This window comes from Ailuropoda melanoleuca, chromosome 7 (assembly GCF_002007445.2).
Source record: "Ailuropoda melanoleuca isolate Jingjing chromosome 7, ASM200744v2, whole genome shotgun sequence".
Classification (NCBI taxonomy): domain Eukaryota; kingdom Metazoa; phylum Chordata; class Mammalia; order Carnivora; family Ursidae; genus Ailuropoda; species Ailuropoda melanoleuca.
This window is the reverse complement of record NC_048224.1, coordinates 130862490-130879639: the sequence shown is the minus strand read 5'-3', so window position 1 is coordinate 130879639 and position 17150 is coordinate 130862490. Positions and strand designations below refer to the sequence as shown.

Below are 17150 nucleotides of genomic sequence, written 5' to 3'. Positions count from 1 at the left end.
TCTGCCTTCGGCTCAGGGTGTGATCCCGGCGTTATGGGATCGAGCCCCAACATCAGGCTCCTCTGCTATGAGCCTGCTTCTTCCTCTCCCACTCCCCCTGCTTGTGTTCCCTCTCTCGCTGGCTGTCTCTATCTCTGTCAAATAAATAAAATCTTAAAAAAAAAAAAAAACAGCCTCCATATTGACTTTGGAAACCTTATTTCCATAATACTCCCGTAATGTAACACGAATCCATAATTCCAAATCTACCATCATTCATGAATAGCCACTCCTAATATCCTGGTGAGTTCTAGCCATCTACTGCCAAGAAACAATATATTCTTTTTTTAAATTACACTTTAAGATGACTGTGGGTTTTCCTTTTTCTTCTTTTTTAAGCAAAACATGGGAATTATAACTCCCAAAATGGTTACTATATGGGAAAAGCATTTTTCAAGGATTATCTTAAATTTTGTGGAAGCACCTTATAGTTTTTTTTTAAAAAATAATTACACAGCAAATTAAGTACAAATGTGTCTTGTTGCAGAGATTACTCACTTGATCCATGGCAGCTCCACTTTTTATAGCAAATCCATGTGAAAGAAGGAATCACTTGTACTTGTCAAAGCTGGGACCCTCAGTCATTCAAGGTGCATGGCCAGGGGGCACCATGCTAGGGCTGGGTTCAGACAGCTATGCTTGAGGGCAAGTATGAATAACAAGCAAATTAAGAGGGTATAGCCCTTAGGCATGGTAACTTAGCAACCAAATTTGCTACCTGTTTTAGTGGTGACGCCTTACTGCTTCATGACAAACTACCCACGTTCTGGTTTTTCTTCCTTAACTAGGCATGCCAACTTTTCCTCAGCGGGCAAAGCCATCACCGTACTGTTCCGAATTGTCACAGGCGAAGACTGGAATAAGATTATGCATGACTGCATGGTAAACTTCTCTTCATCCCTAACAGTGCCTCAACGTCAAACCACATGAAACTCTTTGCTATGCCATTTTGGCAGTGTTATCCTCGTTAGCATCAAGATTTTGTGTACAAACCACAAAGCTTGGCCGCTTAGGTCATAAAATTGCATTTTTTTCCATTACAGTGTATGGGCATAGGCAGGAAGAATAACCAGTGAACCTAGCTTGAGCTATCGTAGTTCCATTTGCCAGATCTGCATTGTGTGGGCGGATCCGCATTGTGTGGGCATTGCTCCTTCCCTCCCACCTTTAACATTTTGGCAGTCAAGTACAACCAGGGGAGTTCCGCTTCTTTACCTGAATTTATTCAACAGCTATTCACCAAGTGCCTGGTTTATACTTGGCCATATGCTAGGTGCTAGGTCTCCCTAGCATGCTCAAGGAGCTTACGGCCAGGCTCTGAGTTACACCCTCGCTTTGGGTCCTCTCTTCTCCTCGCTGTCCCTCCCATCTCCCATACGACATTGGCTCCATCAGGAGTCCCCGCCCCACGCTACGACTGCACTGAGATGTTCCTACAGCACTCCGCGTTTCCCCTTCGTAGGGTGTATCCCAACTGTCGTGAGTTACTGGCTTGATTATTTCATCTCTGTTTCCTCTCTCACGACCTCAAGAACAATGCTGTCCGAAAGAAATTTCTGGCAATCTGCTCTGTCCCGTTCAGTAGCCCTGTGTGGTTTCTGAGCACTCGAATATGACTAATGCACCTGAGCAACTGAATTCTAAATTTTATCTAATGGTATTTGATGTGAATTAACATACATTTACATTTTTTTAAAAGATTTTGTTTATTTATTTGACAGAGACAGCCAGCGAGAGAGGGAACACAAGCAGGGGGAGTGGGAGAGGAAGAAGCAGGCTCCTAACGGAGAAGCCCGATGTGGGGCTCGATCCCAGAACGCCCGGGATCACGGCCTGAACCGAAGGCAGACGCTTAAGGACTGCGCCACCCAGGCGCCCTACATTTACATTTTAATAGCCACATGCAGTCCTTGGCTCCCTTAAAGCATAGAGCTCTAGACTGTCAGCAAGTGAAGGAGGGAGAGTCTAGGTCTTGCTTAGACTTGTTGTCTGTCTCCAGCACTGGGTGGAAATCTAGTACATAGTAGGAGCTAAAGAACTCTCTGCATGAATGAATGGGGGCAGAATTTACCGAATCAGATACACTATAAGGCAGAAATAAATAAGTCCTAAATAAAGAACAGGCAGAGTGCTATGGGAATGCAGAAGAGAGAGTTGGTCTCTCTGGCTGAAAGAAACCAGGTCTCTCGGAGAGACTAGTGGAGGTGGCAGAAAGAATATCTCTTGGAAGGAACTGGTTCATTTTCATTGTGCTTCTAAAAAGACAATGAACTTGGGATTCTCTGAGCCTGGAAGTGTAGAATAAATGAAATAGTCTTTTTGATTTTTGCCACGGATGATGTACTCAATGTATGTAGCTTCCAAGACACTAACTTTGAAATTAATTCTATTTTCTGTGTGGAGGAATAGTTCCCTCGCAACAGCAGAAATTTGTATTCTTCACTCTCACCCCTCCTCCCTGTCCTCCGTGGCCCCGTAGGTCCAGCCTCCCTTTTGCACCCCAGATGAATTCACATACTGGGCGACAGACTGCGGAAATTACGCCGGGGCGCTTATGTATTTCTGTTCATTTTATGTCATCATTGCCTACATCATGCTAAATCTGCTTGTAGGTAAGTGATGTTCATTGAATATGTTTTAATATGCTTAAGCTCAGGTACTTAGGTAATTATGTACAATTTGCAAGTAATTATCACAGATTGCTTGGGGCGGGTGTTTCACGGCATTAATTATAAATTGTTGCATCTCTATCCAGAAGCTGAAAAGACCTTTGAAAGGCATGTAAATGACAGTTGATTGCAATTTCACGAGTTGTCCCATTAATTATGATCATTAATTTCAAAAGAGTTCTTCTCACGTGTTGAGTTGAACAGATCTCAGGGAAGGCTACCTTTAGGGCCTTGAAAGATCCCAGTTATGTTTTTGAAAGATACATGGCGTTCACCCAGGTGTGGGGCCACCCAGAACCCAATCCGACCTTTAAAAACTGCTCTGGAACTGTCAACTAAGAGTGAAAGCCAGCTGGCATGGATATCTCCACACACAGAATGTCTGTTTATGCTCATGACCCTCATGTTTTGGAAAGGCAGGAGCTGGATAAATAGCTTAGTCCAAGTGTAAGATATGCCAACTTGGAAAACACACTAAAAGCACTTTAAAAATTTGGCTTATAGTGTAGGTGATAAAATCCATTATTTATAATAGATGTTTTACTTTTTCTAAAAAATGACAGATTAGCATAATTATCTAACTTCTCCACTTTTCTTTTTTCTTTTCTTAGCCATCATTGTGGAGAATTTCTCCTTGTTTTATTCCACGGAGGAGGACCAGCTTCTAAGTTATAACGATCTTCGCCACTTTCAAATCATATGGAATATGGTGGATGATAAACGAGAGGTAGGAAAGGGGGCTGCTGCTCATGCCCTCCCCAAAGAGAGGCATTGCCCTTCCTCAAACATGTAAGTGGTCTTTTTGTCACCAGTGGACATCTAGTGAATTTGGAATGGCCATTGGTGAATTGTAGAAAGCCGCCATTGACCATTCTGCAAATATGCTGAGAGGGGAGAGGGACAGAATGGCCCCCCTCATGTCCTGTCCAACCATGGACATCCTCTTCTTTGGACATTCAGAAAGTCACCAAGGAAAGGAAACCAAGGAAGCTCTGAAGAAACCAGCCCTGGGCTGGGGGCAGGAGAAGGGGGAAAGTTCAAATCACCAGAGCGATGGTGTAACACAGAGCCACAGGCAGCCACTGACAGCAATCTTGATAAGAAGTGCGAAAGCTTATTGAGTGGTTTCTGAAAGTTATTTTTAATTATTTTGGACTTACTCTTTGAATACTTTAATCTTAAAGCTTACCCAGGATTTCCTAGAACTAGCCGAAACCGCAGCACCTTCTTCTGCTGCTCCATTCTTCATCTCAGCAAACCCTCAGGTGCTGGGGATACAGCAATGAGCACCATGGAAAGGCCCCCATGCTCTCAGAGCCTCTGTTCTAATAAAGAGTGAAACAATAATTATAATTATTATTATTATCTCAAGAAGCTATAAGTACTCTGCAGAAGGTAATAGAGACTGGTTGGACTGGGGGCGGGGGCAGGCCACTTTAGTGGGGTGGCCGTGACGGTCTGGTTGGGGAGGTGCTGTTAGACCCGACCTCTGAAAACAAAGCTCTGCTGTGGGAAAATGTAGGGGGGAAAGATCCAAAAATCGTTGCAGGAAGAGTTCACAAAGGACATGAAGACCAGGGAGCCAGAACAGGCTGAGGAAAGGGGCATGCCGAGCTAGGCCTGCACGGTAATGCCTGGCTTTCCCCTCCCCTTCTGCCCCTATCTCCTTGACGCCCCCCACTTCCCCAGGCACCAGGCTCAGGGGACTTTCTCTGAAACAGTGGCCTGCACGTGTGGCCATCTGGCCTAGTTCTCCCTTCTTCCCTCAATCCACCTGCAGCTCCAAGATGGCTGCCTGCAGGAACCTGCTTTCCTTGGACACACATGTCAATAATGGTGCCACCGGGGGCTCCGGGGTGGCTCAGTCGTTAGGTGTCTGCCTTCGGCTCAGGGCGTGATCCTAGTGTGTGTGTGTGTGATCCCCCCACATCGGGCTCTGTGCTCCACTGGGAGCCTGCTTCTTCCTCTCCCACTCCCCCTGCTTGTGTTCCCTCTCTCACTGGCTGTCTCTCTCTCTCTGTCAAATAAATAAGTAAATCTTTAAAAAAATAAAAAATAAAAAAAATAATGGTGCCACGGGTCACAGGCTAAGGTGTCAGTAACTGACAGGAATTCACAGGTTGCCCCTGCCCCTGCCCCTTGCCCAGGGCCTGTATTCCCAGAGGCTAGGTGGTGCTGCCCGTGAGGGAGCCACACGTGTTCGATTTTCAGAACCTGGAGCTGCTCTGACCAGATTCTCTTGTATGTAACTGTTCTAATAACGGAGAAGACCTGAACGGAGTGATCGTTCCCTAGAAGAACCACTTAGAATGAGTGTTGAGAAGTTTGTGGCATCTAGGCGCAGTGAAGAGAGGCTCGTGTACATGGGAATGTTCTGCTTTTTCTTGTGATCACACATTACCAACCACTCAGCATGTGTTTTAGAGAAACAGATGAGCAGGGGCTGAGTCAGTGAGACAGGCCAGGAGAAGAGGAGCCCGGGAAAGCCAGGGTTGAGGCCAGGGAGGCAGAAGGCCTACTTTGCACCCTCCCGGGGTCCCAGGGCTGCCGGGAAGCACCGCAGAAAATCCAAGCGCCCAGCCTTCAGTGGGGTGCTCCTGTCAGGCACACCCCCTCACCCAGGCCCCGGGGAGGCCAGCAACTTCCTGGCTGCCCGGTGCTAATTGTGTGATCTTTTGAGAAAAAGAGCTGGTGTTTCAGGGTTTTGTTTTTTTGGTTTTTTTCTCTGAAAACAGAATCCCAAGAGAATCCTTACGGCCTAAAGATGATTTACCGGTTTCTGTGCTCTGCCCACCAGGGGGTGATTCCGACTTTCCGGGTGAAGTTCCTGCTGAGGCTGCTCCGGGGGAGGCTGGAGGTGGATCTGGACAAAGACAAGCTCCTGTTTAAGCACATGTGCTACGAAATGGAGAGGCTGCATAACGGGGGTGACGTCACTTTCCACGACGTCCTCAGGTACGAGGGGGTCTTCAGCTGCGTGTCACAGAGCAGACCCGAGTCCAGGGCCTGAAGCCATGGCCGATCAAGGCCTGGTGAAACACAGCCAACGAGGGGGTTCCTAAGCCAAGATGCCATGTGCCCTGAGGTGACAAGGCGAGGCCGCGCTGCTCAGGCTCCAAGGGGCCTTTGTCACCGTCCTGTAAGGACCGTGTCTGAGTGAGTGTCTCACACAGGAGCAGGGAGAAGCGGTCGCCTGATGTCCCCAGGAGTGCCCCTCACTGACTGGGGAGCCCATGACGGGGAGGGGGAGGAGGAGGGGGAGGGGGCCTTGGGAGCATGGCCAGCCCTCGTTTTGTGAGGAAGGAGCTGGTCCCAGAGGGAGAGTCGTGTGACTTGCTCAGTGACGCAGCCTCAGTGGTCAAGCTGGGGCTAAAGTCCAGATCTTCTCACACGTGGGGCGCTCTGTGATGGTAGCCCCCTACTTGGATGGCAAGCCATATTTTCCGTTCAGTGAGTACCCAGACAGGACAAAGGGAACAAAGTATGGTAAACTGGGTGGCTTAAACAAGTGTATTGTCTCATAGTCCTGGAGGCCAGAGGTTTGAGTTCAAGGGGTCGGCCGGGCTGGTTCCTTCTGAGGCTGCGAGGGGGAATCTGTTCCAGCTTCTGGGGTTTTGCCAGCCATCTCTGTAGAAACATCACCCCGATCCCTGCCTCCCCCTTCATGTGTGGTTCTCCCCATGTGCATGCGTGTGTGTGTGTGTGTGTGTGTGTGTGTCCAAATCTTCCCTTTTATAAGGACACCATTCATATTAGATTAGGGACCCAGCCCGTTCCGATATGACCTCATCTTAACTAATGACATCTACAGTGACCTATTCCTGAATAAGATCACGTTTTGAGGTACTGAGGGTTATGACTCCAACATCTATTTTTTTAGGACAGAAAACAATTCAGTCCACAACAGCTTTTTAAACAGGAATCCATGGATAAATTCCAGAGGTCCATGGACTCGGAAACAGTTCCATCTTTATTTTCATTAATCACTCCCGGAAATGCAGCATTTCCTTCAGTGAGGAATGCAGGCAACAAACCACAGCCATATTAACAATGCATGCATCTTTGTCGCGAGCGGGAATCACAGGTATTTTCAGATCACGTCATTGACGTCGCTGATAGCTTAAATATCCTTTACACTCACCAGTACTTCTAAGTTACGGTGGTCATTTGACCTCAGCTGGATGTTATTATTTAATGCAATAATAAAGAAGCATTTATGTTACTATGTCCCCATCTTGTTAAAATTTTTCTAAAATTAATTTTACTTCTTTTGTTAATTGAAGTAGAGTTGACACACGATGTTACATTAGTTTCAGGCATGCAACACAGTGACTCAACCACTCGGTACGTATTGCTAAGCTCACCGCAAGAGTAGGTAACATCAGTCACCAAACAACGCTGGTGCAGCATCAGTGGCCATCTTCCCCATGCTACACTTTTCATCCCCGTGACTTATTCATTCCAACACTGGAAGCCTGGACCTCCCACTCCCCTTCATCCGTTTCACCCAGGCCCCCAACCCCCTCCCCTCTGGCAACCACCAGTTTGCTCTCTGTATTTATGGGCCTGTCTCTGCTTTGTTTGTTTTATTTTTTAGATTCCACATGTAAGTGAAATCACATGGTATCTGTCTTTCTTTTTCTGGCTTAGTCCCCTTTGCATAATACCCTCTAGGTCCGTTCATGTCGTCACAAATAGCAAGATCTCATTCTTTTTTATGATTGAGAAATATTCCAGTGTACATATACTGCATCTTCTTCATTCCTTCTATCATCACTTTTTAAAGAAAATATGAGAACTGCATTTCAGTACAGTTGGTTTCCTTTGTAATAATAGGTATTTTATTTTATGCATTTAAAACGTTCTTCTGTGAAAAGTCCCATAGGCTCCACTCTCAAAGAGGTCCATGCACAGGAAAAGGCAAGGCCCTCCTCCAGCAGTAGCTATTTCCATCACGCTGCTCGTACTTGGCAGGTGAAGTGTTGGGTTACAGTGACACGCATTCAGAAGCACTCAGGTATACAGAAACACGCTTGGGACTGAAATTTGAAAAGAGATCAGAACAAGAAGGGCCTGGGAAAGTTTCTCTCAAGTTAATTGTTTTACTTCCCACTATTCATTTTTTCCAGGAGCAAGCTAAAGGGCAGAAAGAGAGGCACAAAATACGTGTGATTAGCAAAGGATGCCGTCTCTCTCAGAACGTCACCAAGTCGTTCCTCTGGGTGACAAATATTTTGGGCTGACAGCAATGCACAGGGACATAACCACTGTCATTAGCAATTATCATTCAGCCTCTCTGGAACCCAGTGAGGTATCTGATAAAATGGGCCCAGGCGAAGCCAATGGGGGTATCGGTTGCCCCTCCCTGGCCCTAGAGCTCAGTGAATGACGAAAACAGTTCGGCAGTGACAAGATTCTGGATGAGGCGGGGATGAGAGGAAGAGCAAACACGTCTCCTTCCTCCACGGTGGGAAGAGCCTTAGCAAAGAGGTCAGGGTGGCCGTGCTGCCTGGGGGGCCTCCTGAGCACCTCCGTGCCGTGATGCAGGCTGCAGGGGTGGCACAGATCTCGCAGGCAGGGCCCCGAGGAGGCACTGCCTGGACCTGTTGTGCCAAGGTCAGAATGGGAGCGAGTTGTCCACCCTTACTTTGCTTCCACCAGAATGAATGAGGAAGCTCCAGGGCGCAAATGAGATCAATGGAGAGGGGAATGGGGGGAAGGGAGAGAGCGGGAAGCATGACCTTTGGCCAAGCCTGTTAACCATCCCCAGCTGGACCTGAATGAGACAAAAGTATAGTATATTCCTTCTACAGGGAATGTTCCAAAGCCTTAAGCAGCTGATAATGGAGATGAGGGCCCAGCCTGGATCTTTGGTTTTACAAACACTTACATGGCACTTACTGCTGTAAGCACTTCACAAGTCTTAACTCAAGCATTTAATTAGTGGGTACCATGAGCATCCCCGTCTTACAGAGGAGGTGACATAACTAGCCCAGGTCTCCCCCTAGCCCGGTGGCACAGGGACACTACCTTGGTTGGACTGAGTGATCTCCTCTTTGGAGCTTGAGATGTCTACCGGTCAGAATCCCAAGGGAGTCAGACCTGGCATGCTCTCCTGTCCCCCCACCAGCATGCTCTCCTACCGGTCGGTTGACATCCGGAAGAGCCTGCAGCTGGAGGAGCTGCTGGCCAGGGAGCAGCTGGAGTACACTATCGAGGAGGAGGTGGCCAAGCAGACCATCCGCATGTGGCTGAAAAAGTGCTTAAAGCGCATCAGAGCTGTGAGTCAACTGGAAATGTCTGGGTTTTTATTTCCTCCTCTCAAAGGACAAAGAAGAGGGAGAAAAGAAAAGAGCTTGGGGTGGGGGGTGGGGTGCCTGGTGGCTCAGTCAGTTAAGCGTCTGCCTTCGGCTCAGGTCATGATCTCAGGGTCCTGGGATCGAGTCCCACATCAGGCTCCCTGCTCAGAGGGGAGTCTGCTTGAGATTCTCTCTCTCCCTCTGCCCCTCCTCTGCCATGCTCTCTTTCTCTCTCTCAAATAAATAAAAGCTTTTAAGAAGAAGAGAAAAGAGTTTCGTGAGAACAGCATTTCGTGAGCAACGGGACGAGATCCTCCTGTGATCAGTGTAGCGGCCCTTCAGCTATGTCAGCATCATCCCCTCGTGATGGCCACATGATGATTCGTGCCTCAGCTCCAGTCCAGACCCAGCTGCGCCCTCTTTAGCACAGACCATAAGACGTTCCCACTGAATCACATTTTTATAATAGAACATGAATGTTTAAAAAGCAGTTTACTGAGGAGCTCCTGGGTGACTCAGGCGGTTAAGCATCCGGCTATTGATTTTGGCTCAGGTCACGATCTCAGAGTCATAAGATCGAACCCCACATCGGGCTCCACGCTGACTGTGGAGCCTGCATAAGAGTCTCTTCTCTCTCTCTCCCTCCCTCTTCCCACCGCCCCCACCCCACACCCCCGCTCTCCCTCTCCCTAAAAAAAAAAAAGGAGTTTACTGATATTAAAATATTTGTGATCTCCATTTATCAAACTCAACTGTTCAAAATGCCCAAAATCTCTACATGTTGAGTGGCAAGTGAATTTACAAAGCTACTTTTAAACTGTTTCTAAAAATTCCACCATACCATTGATAATACTGTTTGGTCTTTAACAGAGGCCACCTCTCCTGGAAATTTAATGATCTGTGTGCTGCCTTTAGAATTACAAGCTTATAAGATTCTCTGACTCATAAATCAATGGACACATACTATGTTGACATACACTGTGTTTACAATAGGCATTTCTACTAGATAACTACTTTTATGAATGTTTTTGACTTACCATTCACAGAGGAAAAAAATCAAATCAGTCACTAAATATTTATATTTAACAGATTTTTTTAAATCCTGTTTCTCAGAACAACACCAGCTGCAGGAAACATATCTTTCTATTGGAGGAGAAAAGGTCCCCAGAGAAACAAAACAGCCCAACCTCCTACAGCTGACCCGTCATAGCCCTGCTCACTCTGGGGGATCCAGCCTGCTCCCCACAGGCCCCAAGAGGGCCCGGGGAGCTGGCTCAACACCAGACAGTGCTTCTGAGTGTGTGCGAGACAGACTGGCCTGCTCCTATCCAAAAGCCAAGGCGAGAGCAAGGGTTTCACTCATCCACCCAAGGCTCTCTGCCTAGGGCGGTCAGTATTGGCTTAATGAGCACAGAGCACAATAAGAAGGGAAAAAATAGAACACCTACATTAGCGATTCAGAAATTCTACTTTAAATACGGCACAAGCTGTGTCAGTGGACATAGTTATTCCTGTTGTTATGCAAATAAGCATGGGTTGGCATGTCTACGCCCTCCTTCATAGCAGTGTGATAGGGAAATGAGTTAAGCATCCTTATTTGGCAGCTCCTAAGAGGTCACCAAGCATACAGGTTCTTCGGAGAGGAGAGAAGAAAATACGATTTGAATGGTGGGGGATGGGGGATGTTAGGCTGATTTTTCTGTTACCGACAGAGTAATCATTTTTCCACAGAAACAGCAGCAGTCCTGCAGCATCATCCACAGCCTGAGAGAGAGCCAACAGCAGGAGCTGAGCCGCTTCCTGAACCCGCCCAGTATCGAGACCACGCAGCCCAGTGAGGACGTGAACGCTAACAGTCAGGATAACAACGCGCAGCCTGAGGTAGGGGTGCGAGGCGTCCTTCCGAGGACAGTACGGGCATTTCTAAAGCTAAAAAATAAATTGGTGCTGTTCACATAGCCATTTCAAACAAGGTGACAGTAGTTCTAATTGGAAGTTTTTAAGTTAAAAACAATTGGAACATGTTGTTCCAGATTATGTTTGGATCTTTGCAGCTCAGAATCGTTTGGGGTTATTTCAAAGGATTCTGATCCTGAGTTGTAGGAATACTAAAAAAAAAAAAAAAGAAGAAAGAAAGAAAGAAAGAAAGAAAGAAAGAAAGAAAGAAAGAAAGAAAGAAAGAAAGAAAAGTGAATGCCCAGAACTTAGCAGTTCTGTCGATTTTTGTCTAAAGAGTTAACATTTCGTCTCTATGCTTAACTGGAGTCCAGTGATACTACATGAAGAACGTGGTTTGCCTGAAACTCTGCCCTACACGCTTGCTTCTACCAAGTCCTAGGAACTTGCAGTGGAGTCAGTGGCGATGTTTGTAACTGGCCACCAGCCTCCTTAAATCGACTCATGAAGGGTTTGTCCTTCCTTAGTTGGGCATCGGAAGAGCCTATGGAATTCAGGAGGATTCGCCTGAGGACATTCTTTTTACCCTGGTGTAGCTTATTTCCGTTTCCAGACGCAATGCCCGTGTCCATACAGATGCGCAGAGAGGCGCGGGCACCCTGGAGAGCCCTGCGCAGGGACCAGCAGCTGGCCGGAGGGCCTGCCCTTTTTGAGGGTGCAGTCGTGCACCGGCTGGAGTTGATCCAGCATTCCGAGATGAGCCCCCTGGCAGCGTCAGGCTTCATGGCGTGCAGTGACACAGCCAGCCGGGGGTCCGCGCTAAATACTGAAGCCTGAGGCTGCGCGGCCCAGCGGGACGCTCCAAGGGGACCTCTTGTTCCAAAATCCAGTTTGGAGTGGATTTCATGCTGTTGGCCCCTCAGCATGTAGGAATCATCTGCCGCCAACAACAGGGACCCGTGCAGGGACAGTCCGTAAAGGCGGAGGGGGGAGGGGAGGGGGGAAGAGAGAGGCTTCTACAATGGCCCTGCCACCAGGGCCAGGGCCAGGGAGCAGGGGTAGGATCCAGACAGCCAGCCAGGCAGGGCTGATGAGGCTGGCAAAGCGATGATTGCGGAACTCTTTGGTTTTAGGTAAACAAACAAAAAACCCCACCCATGAGGTAATCAAAAAACCAAGAGGAAATAAGAGATGTGAAGACCAAGAGACTGATAGGAAAGGAGGAAAGGGGAAGGTGACAGTGCACCCGAGATAGTAAAATGTGTGGAGAGTCTCAGCATTTCTCACTGGCATTAGTCTTAACTGGTATAAGCTGAGAACTGTCTTCCTATAGCGCTAGGACTGACCTCCAGGTTGGCAAGAACATACTTCGGCCAAACCGAGCAGTCCCTGCAGCCCGCCTGCCTTCCTAGTCCGTGGAGACACCCCGGGGGCTGGCGGGAGGGGTGGGGGCAGTGGCCCTGTGAGTGAAGGAATGCTGGAGGGCTGCCAAGAGGACGCGCTTCCTGGAGAATTGCGCCCCCTCTCTTCACCACGTGCAGTGGTGACCCTCACTTTCCTGCACTCTCTGAACCCATTTTCTCTTCTCCCTTCCCCATTGTGGACTCTGTGGCTCCCGTACTATTTTTCCCACTGGTTTTCCTATGGTGCTTTCCTCCTTTCTTACAATAAAATGAGAGCCCAGGGCAGTGCAGAGGGCAGAAGGGGAGCACAGCGGTGAGACAGAGCCCTAACTGCCTCATCTCGCCCGCGCAGACCAGCAGCCAGCAGCAGCTCCTGAGCCCCACGCTGTCGGACAGAGGCAGCGGCCGGCAGGACGCCACAGACCCCGGGAAGCCCCAGAGGAAGTTCGGGCAGTGGCGGCTGCCCTCAGGTGTGTGCTCCGGGTCCTTCCGCCATTGATTCAGGTGTCTACACTCTGTGGGTTTTGGGTCTCGGATTTCAAATTCAGATCTGTCTCTCAAGTATTTAGACTCCCCTCACTATTGCTTACACTACCTGTCCTTTATCTTTGTCTTTTTTTTTCTTTGTATATACTAATGAACACCTACTCACCCATATTTCTGTGACACTTGTATTTGCCCAGATTGGAACATTTAGTGGTTTTTTGGTTAAGTTTTTTGTGATTATCTCAAAGTGCGGTGGTGGGCAGGTAGCACGCTTTCAAATGGTATTACTAGTTGTCCATGAACAAAATTTTAAAGACCATGCATATAAAGTTTATGACTATAAAGAACCAAGAGCTAGAAGGGGCTCATACTTACCATCTATGGGTTGGGAGGTGTTTACAGGACTGGTTTCATTGTTACTGCTGGGGATATCACAGCTTTTCGGGGATGGCTTGCACAGGGCTGAACAGCTCCGCATTGCTCATAGGACTTTTGTCAATTCCACAGCACCCAAACCGATAAGCCACTCAGTGTCTTCGGTCAACTTACGATTTGCAGGGCGCACAACAATGAAATCCGTAGTGTGCAAAATGAACCCCATGACCGACACGGCGTCGTGCGGTTCAGAGGTTAAGAAGTGGTGGACCCGGCAGCTGACGGTGGAGAGCGACGAAAGTGGCGATGACCTTCTGGATATTTAGGTGGACTCGGCTCAGAGCAAGGTCTCATGGGGAACACTGTTTTCTGACGTTGTACTCCTACGGTCTAACGTCCACTAGTGGGCAGTCCGGACTTCAGACGTCATTTAATTCCACCCTGTCTCGAGATTTCTTTTTTAAGTGGATTTTTGTCCTGCCGTAGGAAGGCATAAACCTTGGTCTGTCGCAGTTGTGCATATGAGGGGTTGTGACGGGTGTTCAAGAAAATTCTTGTAATGGTAGTATTCGTAATATTGCCCAGTACCAGCTGTAGATCATTCAAACATTTCATATATCCTGTCTAGGTAAACTAAGGTGTATATTCATATATGCTCTTATGCAGTATTACCACCCCTGAAGGAGTGCTAAGCCCAAAGTGGCTGACATTTATGGTACAGAAGCTATAGCTTTAGTTCATGTTTTTCCCACTTCCACTAGAAATACTTCCCTTGGGAAAATTTATTATTTATGATTGATCTGAAAAGGTCAGCACTGAGCTCATACTAAATTGATAGTAGTTTTACAAACTACAGATTCTGAATTTTTAAAAGTATATTCTTTTTCTCATGTTATTCTTAAAAATACACACAAGATATTTAGAGGTCAGACCAAGTCAATTTCTGGCCTCAGTCTCTCTGATGAAACCGTTGCCTGCTTCCTAGAGAATTGGGTGTGCAGGGACCAGGCAAGGAAATTGGCCCAAGGAGCCAACTGCTTTAAAACAAACATGTACATGGATCGCCGGAGGTACATGGTTACGTAAAGATGTTGAGTTTCTTTCAAAGCCTTTTAATAACTAAGTTTAGCAAAAAGGGTAAAACTACGTGATTCAGCCTATTAAAGAAATCTTCAGGTGTGGGTTGTTATCACTGGCTTCATTTCCTACCCAGGCTATGTCCGTTTTGCCATCAAGTCGGCGAAGACATTATGAATTGATCCCAGCGCACCAGTGCCGTGTTCGATTCAAAATGACTCCCTGCTCCCAGACTCTTCTTTGGAAATAATGGCAACTTTGCAAAATCCTGCTTGGAACTCACAGTTTAAGGACCCCACAACTCAGCTGTATTTGTTTCATGTGCTCTGGGACAATTAAAACGCAACTTGATTGCAAAGTACCTGGGCCTCTTATGCTGGGTCAACCAAGGAGAAGTGCATCCAGGCCTTTAACTACATTCGTTTTGATTGGAGATTTGCTGTTTTGATGATTTCTTTTCATGGAGTGATGATCTCCGAGTCCTTTGACACCGCAGGTTGCTTTATGATCTCTTTTTGTCTATTTAACATTCTTAAAATAGCCGAATCCTTTCCGTATAACAAACGTAACATTGTGGTACCATCTATTGTTTATAGGATTAGTGTGACTCTAGGATAATGGGTAATGTTGTGGTACCATCTATTGTTTATAGGATTAGTTGTGACTCTAGAATAATGGGTAATTCAAGTCAGTGCGGCCGAAAGGATTTTTTTTTATTTGGTTTTATGTTCAGTTGGAGTTTACTTTTTGTATATAAGCAAATCAAATAAATATTGACTTTGTTAAAGAATTTACTCTGAGTTGATGGTCATCTCTAAACCCTTTCTCATGTGTGGAAAGGGGGGAGGGGGTTTAGGGGGTGGGATCATTAGGAATCAGGCACTTTGCAAACTCTCTATTTGAATATTCTGTCTATAATTAGTTGGCAAAAGCTCTGTCCCTGATATTCATTTCAGTTCAGTTCCTAAGCCAGAATGTTCCTTTCACGTGTGTGTCCGTAATGCTGAGTGAATACCTTCCAAACCCACAATAAAACAGAAAAGGATCTTACATGGCCTGGGCGGGAGCCTGCACTTGTGCTGCATGAAAACGAGATTTTATTTTTTGGCTCATTACACTTGAGTAATACAGCTTCGTTCTCACAAAACTGCTGAGCCCTTCCTACAACGTCTGTTAACTGGTGTTCAGCAGAACATCATTGTTGTTCATTCTGCAGTGAAGCAAGGGGCCAAATAGCAATGCATTTAAAGTCATAGCACCCTACATTTTCAATTAAGTGAGACAGCCAAACAATTCCTGTGGGACTCATCTCTACTGTTTCCTGAAGCCAGTAGAGCGGACAGCAAGCCGAGAAGGTAAGTGCTACCCCTCTTAGATTTTTCATCAACATATAAACAGTCTGGTTATGCAGATGGGAAAACTTCGGCCACAACATTCCCTGGTCCTTAGGGAGCCAGACACTGATACTAATCCTGTCATCATGCCATCCACTGCCTTTAATTAAAGGACGCTGTTGGTTCCAAGCAAACCAGAAAGCATAAGGGGCAGAATAGTTGACACAGAGCCCCCAACGGGAACAGACCACACATGCATTGCACATATGGCAATTCAAGGGGACTCAAAGGGAACAGGGATGGAGAGAATGGCCGGACTGGTGCTATTCACTCTATTCTCAGTGGTCGATTGACAGCAGCACCCATCTTCAGCGACTGGCCATTGGTGCCCTGTCCAAGCTGAATAAGATAAGGGCATGGAGAAGAAAAACCAGTTATAAAGCCTTAAGCAAAAGCATTTTCAAAGCCAGTTGATTGATGNTAGCAGTTCTGTCGATTTTTGTCTAAAGAGTTAACATTTCGTCTCTATGCTTAACTGGAGTCCAGTGATACTACATGAAGAACGTGGTTTGCCTGAAACTCTGCCCTACACGCTTGCTTCTACCAAGTCCTAGGAACTTGCAGTGGAGTCAGTGGCGATGTTTGTAACTGGCCACCAGCCTCCTTAAATCGACTCATGAAGGGTTTGTCCTTCCTTAGTTGGGCATCGGAAGAGCCTATGGAATTCAGGAGGATTCGCCTGAGGACATTCTTTTTACCCTGGTGTAGCTTATTTCCGTTTCCAGACGCAATGCCCGTGTCCATACAGATGCGCAGAGAGGCGCGGGCACCCTGGAGAGCCCTGCGCAGGGACCAGCAGCTGGCCGGAGGGCCTGCCCTTTTTGAGGGTGCAGTCGTGCACCGGCTGGAGTTGATCCAGCATTCCGAGATGAGCCCCCTGGCAGCGTCAGGCTTCATGGCGTGCAGTGACACAGCCAGCCGGGGGTCCGCGCTAAATACTGAAGCCTGAGGCTGCGCGGCCCAGCGGGACGCTCCAAGGGGACCTCTTGTTCCAAAATCCAGTTTGGAGTGGATTTCATGCTGTTGGCCCCTCAGCATGTAGGAATCATCTGCCGCCAACAACAGGGACCCGTGCAGGGACAGTCCGTAAAGGCGGAGGGGGGAGGGGAGGGGGGAAGAGAGAGGCTTCTACAATGGCCCTGCCACCAGGGCCAGGGCCAGGGAGCAGGGGTAGGATCCAGACAGCCAGCCAGGCAGGGCTGATGAGGCTGGCAAAGCGATGATTGCGGAACTCTTTGGTTTTAGGTAAACAAACAAAAAACCCCACCCATGAGGTAATCAAAAAACCAAGAGGAAATAAGAGATGTGAAGACCAAGAGGCTGATAGGAAAGGAGGAAAGGGGAAGGTGACAGTGCACCCGAGATAGTAAAATGTGTGGAGAGTCTCAGCATTTCTCACTGGCATTAGTCTTAACTGGTATAAGCTGAGAACTGTCTTCCTATAGCGCTAGGACTGACCTCCAGGTTGGCAAGAACATACTTCGGCCAAACCGAGCAGTCCCTGCAGCCCGC

The 17150-nt window shown here is 47.4% G+C and overlaps 1 protein-coding gene across 6 annotated transcripts in view; it reads left to right on the top strand.

Annotated features, from left to right (window-relative positions):
* The window catches only part of NALCN (sodium leak channel, non-selective), a 288838-nt gene extending 273828 nt beyond the window's left edge, over window positions 1–15010 (top strand). For 5 of the 6 annotated variants that reach the window (XM_034665437.1, XM_019794775.2, XM_019794773.2 and 2 more), the window contains 8 exons: window positions 828–921; window positions 2519–2651; window positions 3320–3435; window positions 5506–5663; window positions 8839–8989; window positions 10739–10888; window positions 12659–12776; window positions 13300–15010. In XM_034665437.1, the coding sequence (XP_034521328.1) occupies window positions 828–921; window positions 2519–2651; window positions 3320–3435; window positions 5506–5663; window positions 8839–8989; window positions 10739–10888; window positions 12659–12776; window positions 13300–13493 (1114 nt within the window). In that variant the 3' untranslated portion in view covers window positions 13494–15010. The remainder of the gene's footprint in view (window positions 1–827; window positions 922–2518; window positions 2652–3319; window positions 3436–5505; window positions 5664–8838; window positions 8990–10738; window positions 10889–12658; window positions 12777–13299) is intronic. The other variant, XM_019794774.2, reaches the window with a different exon arrangement.
* The last annotated feature ends 2140 nt before the right edge of the window (window positions 15011–17150 follow it).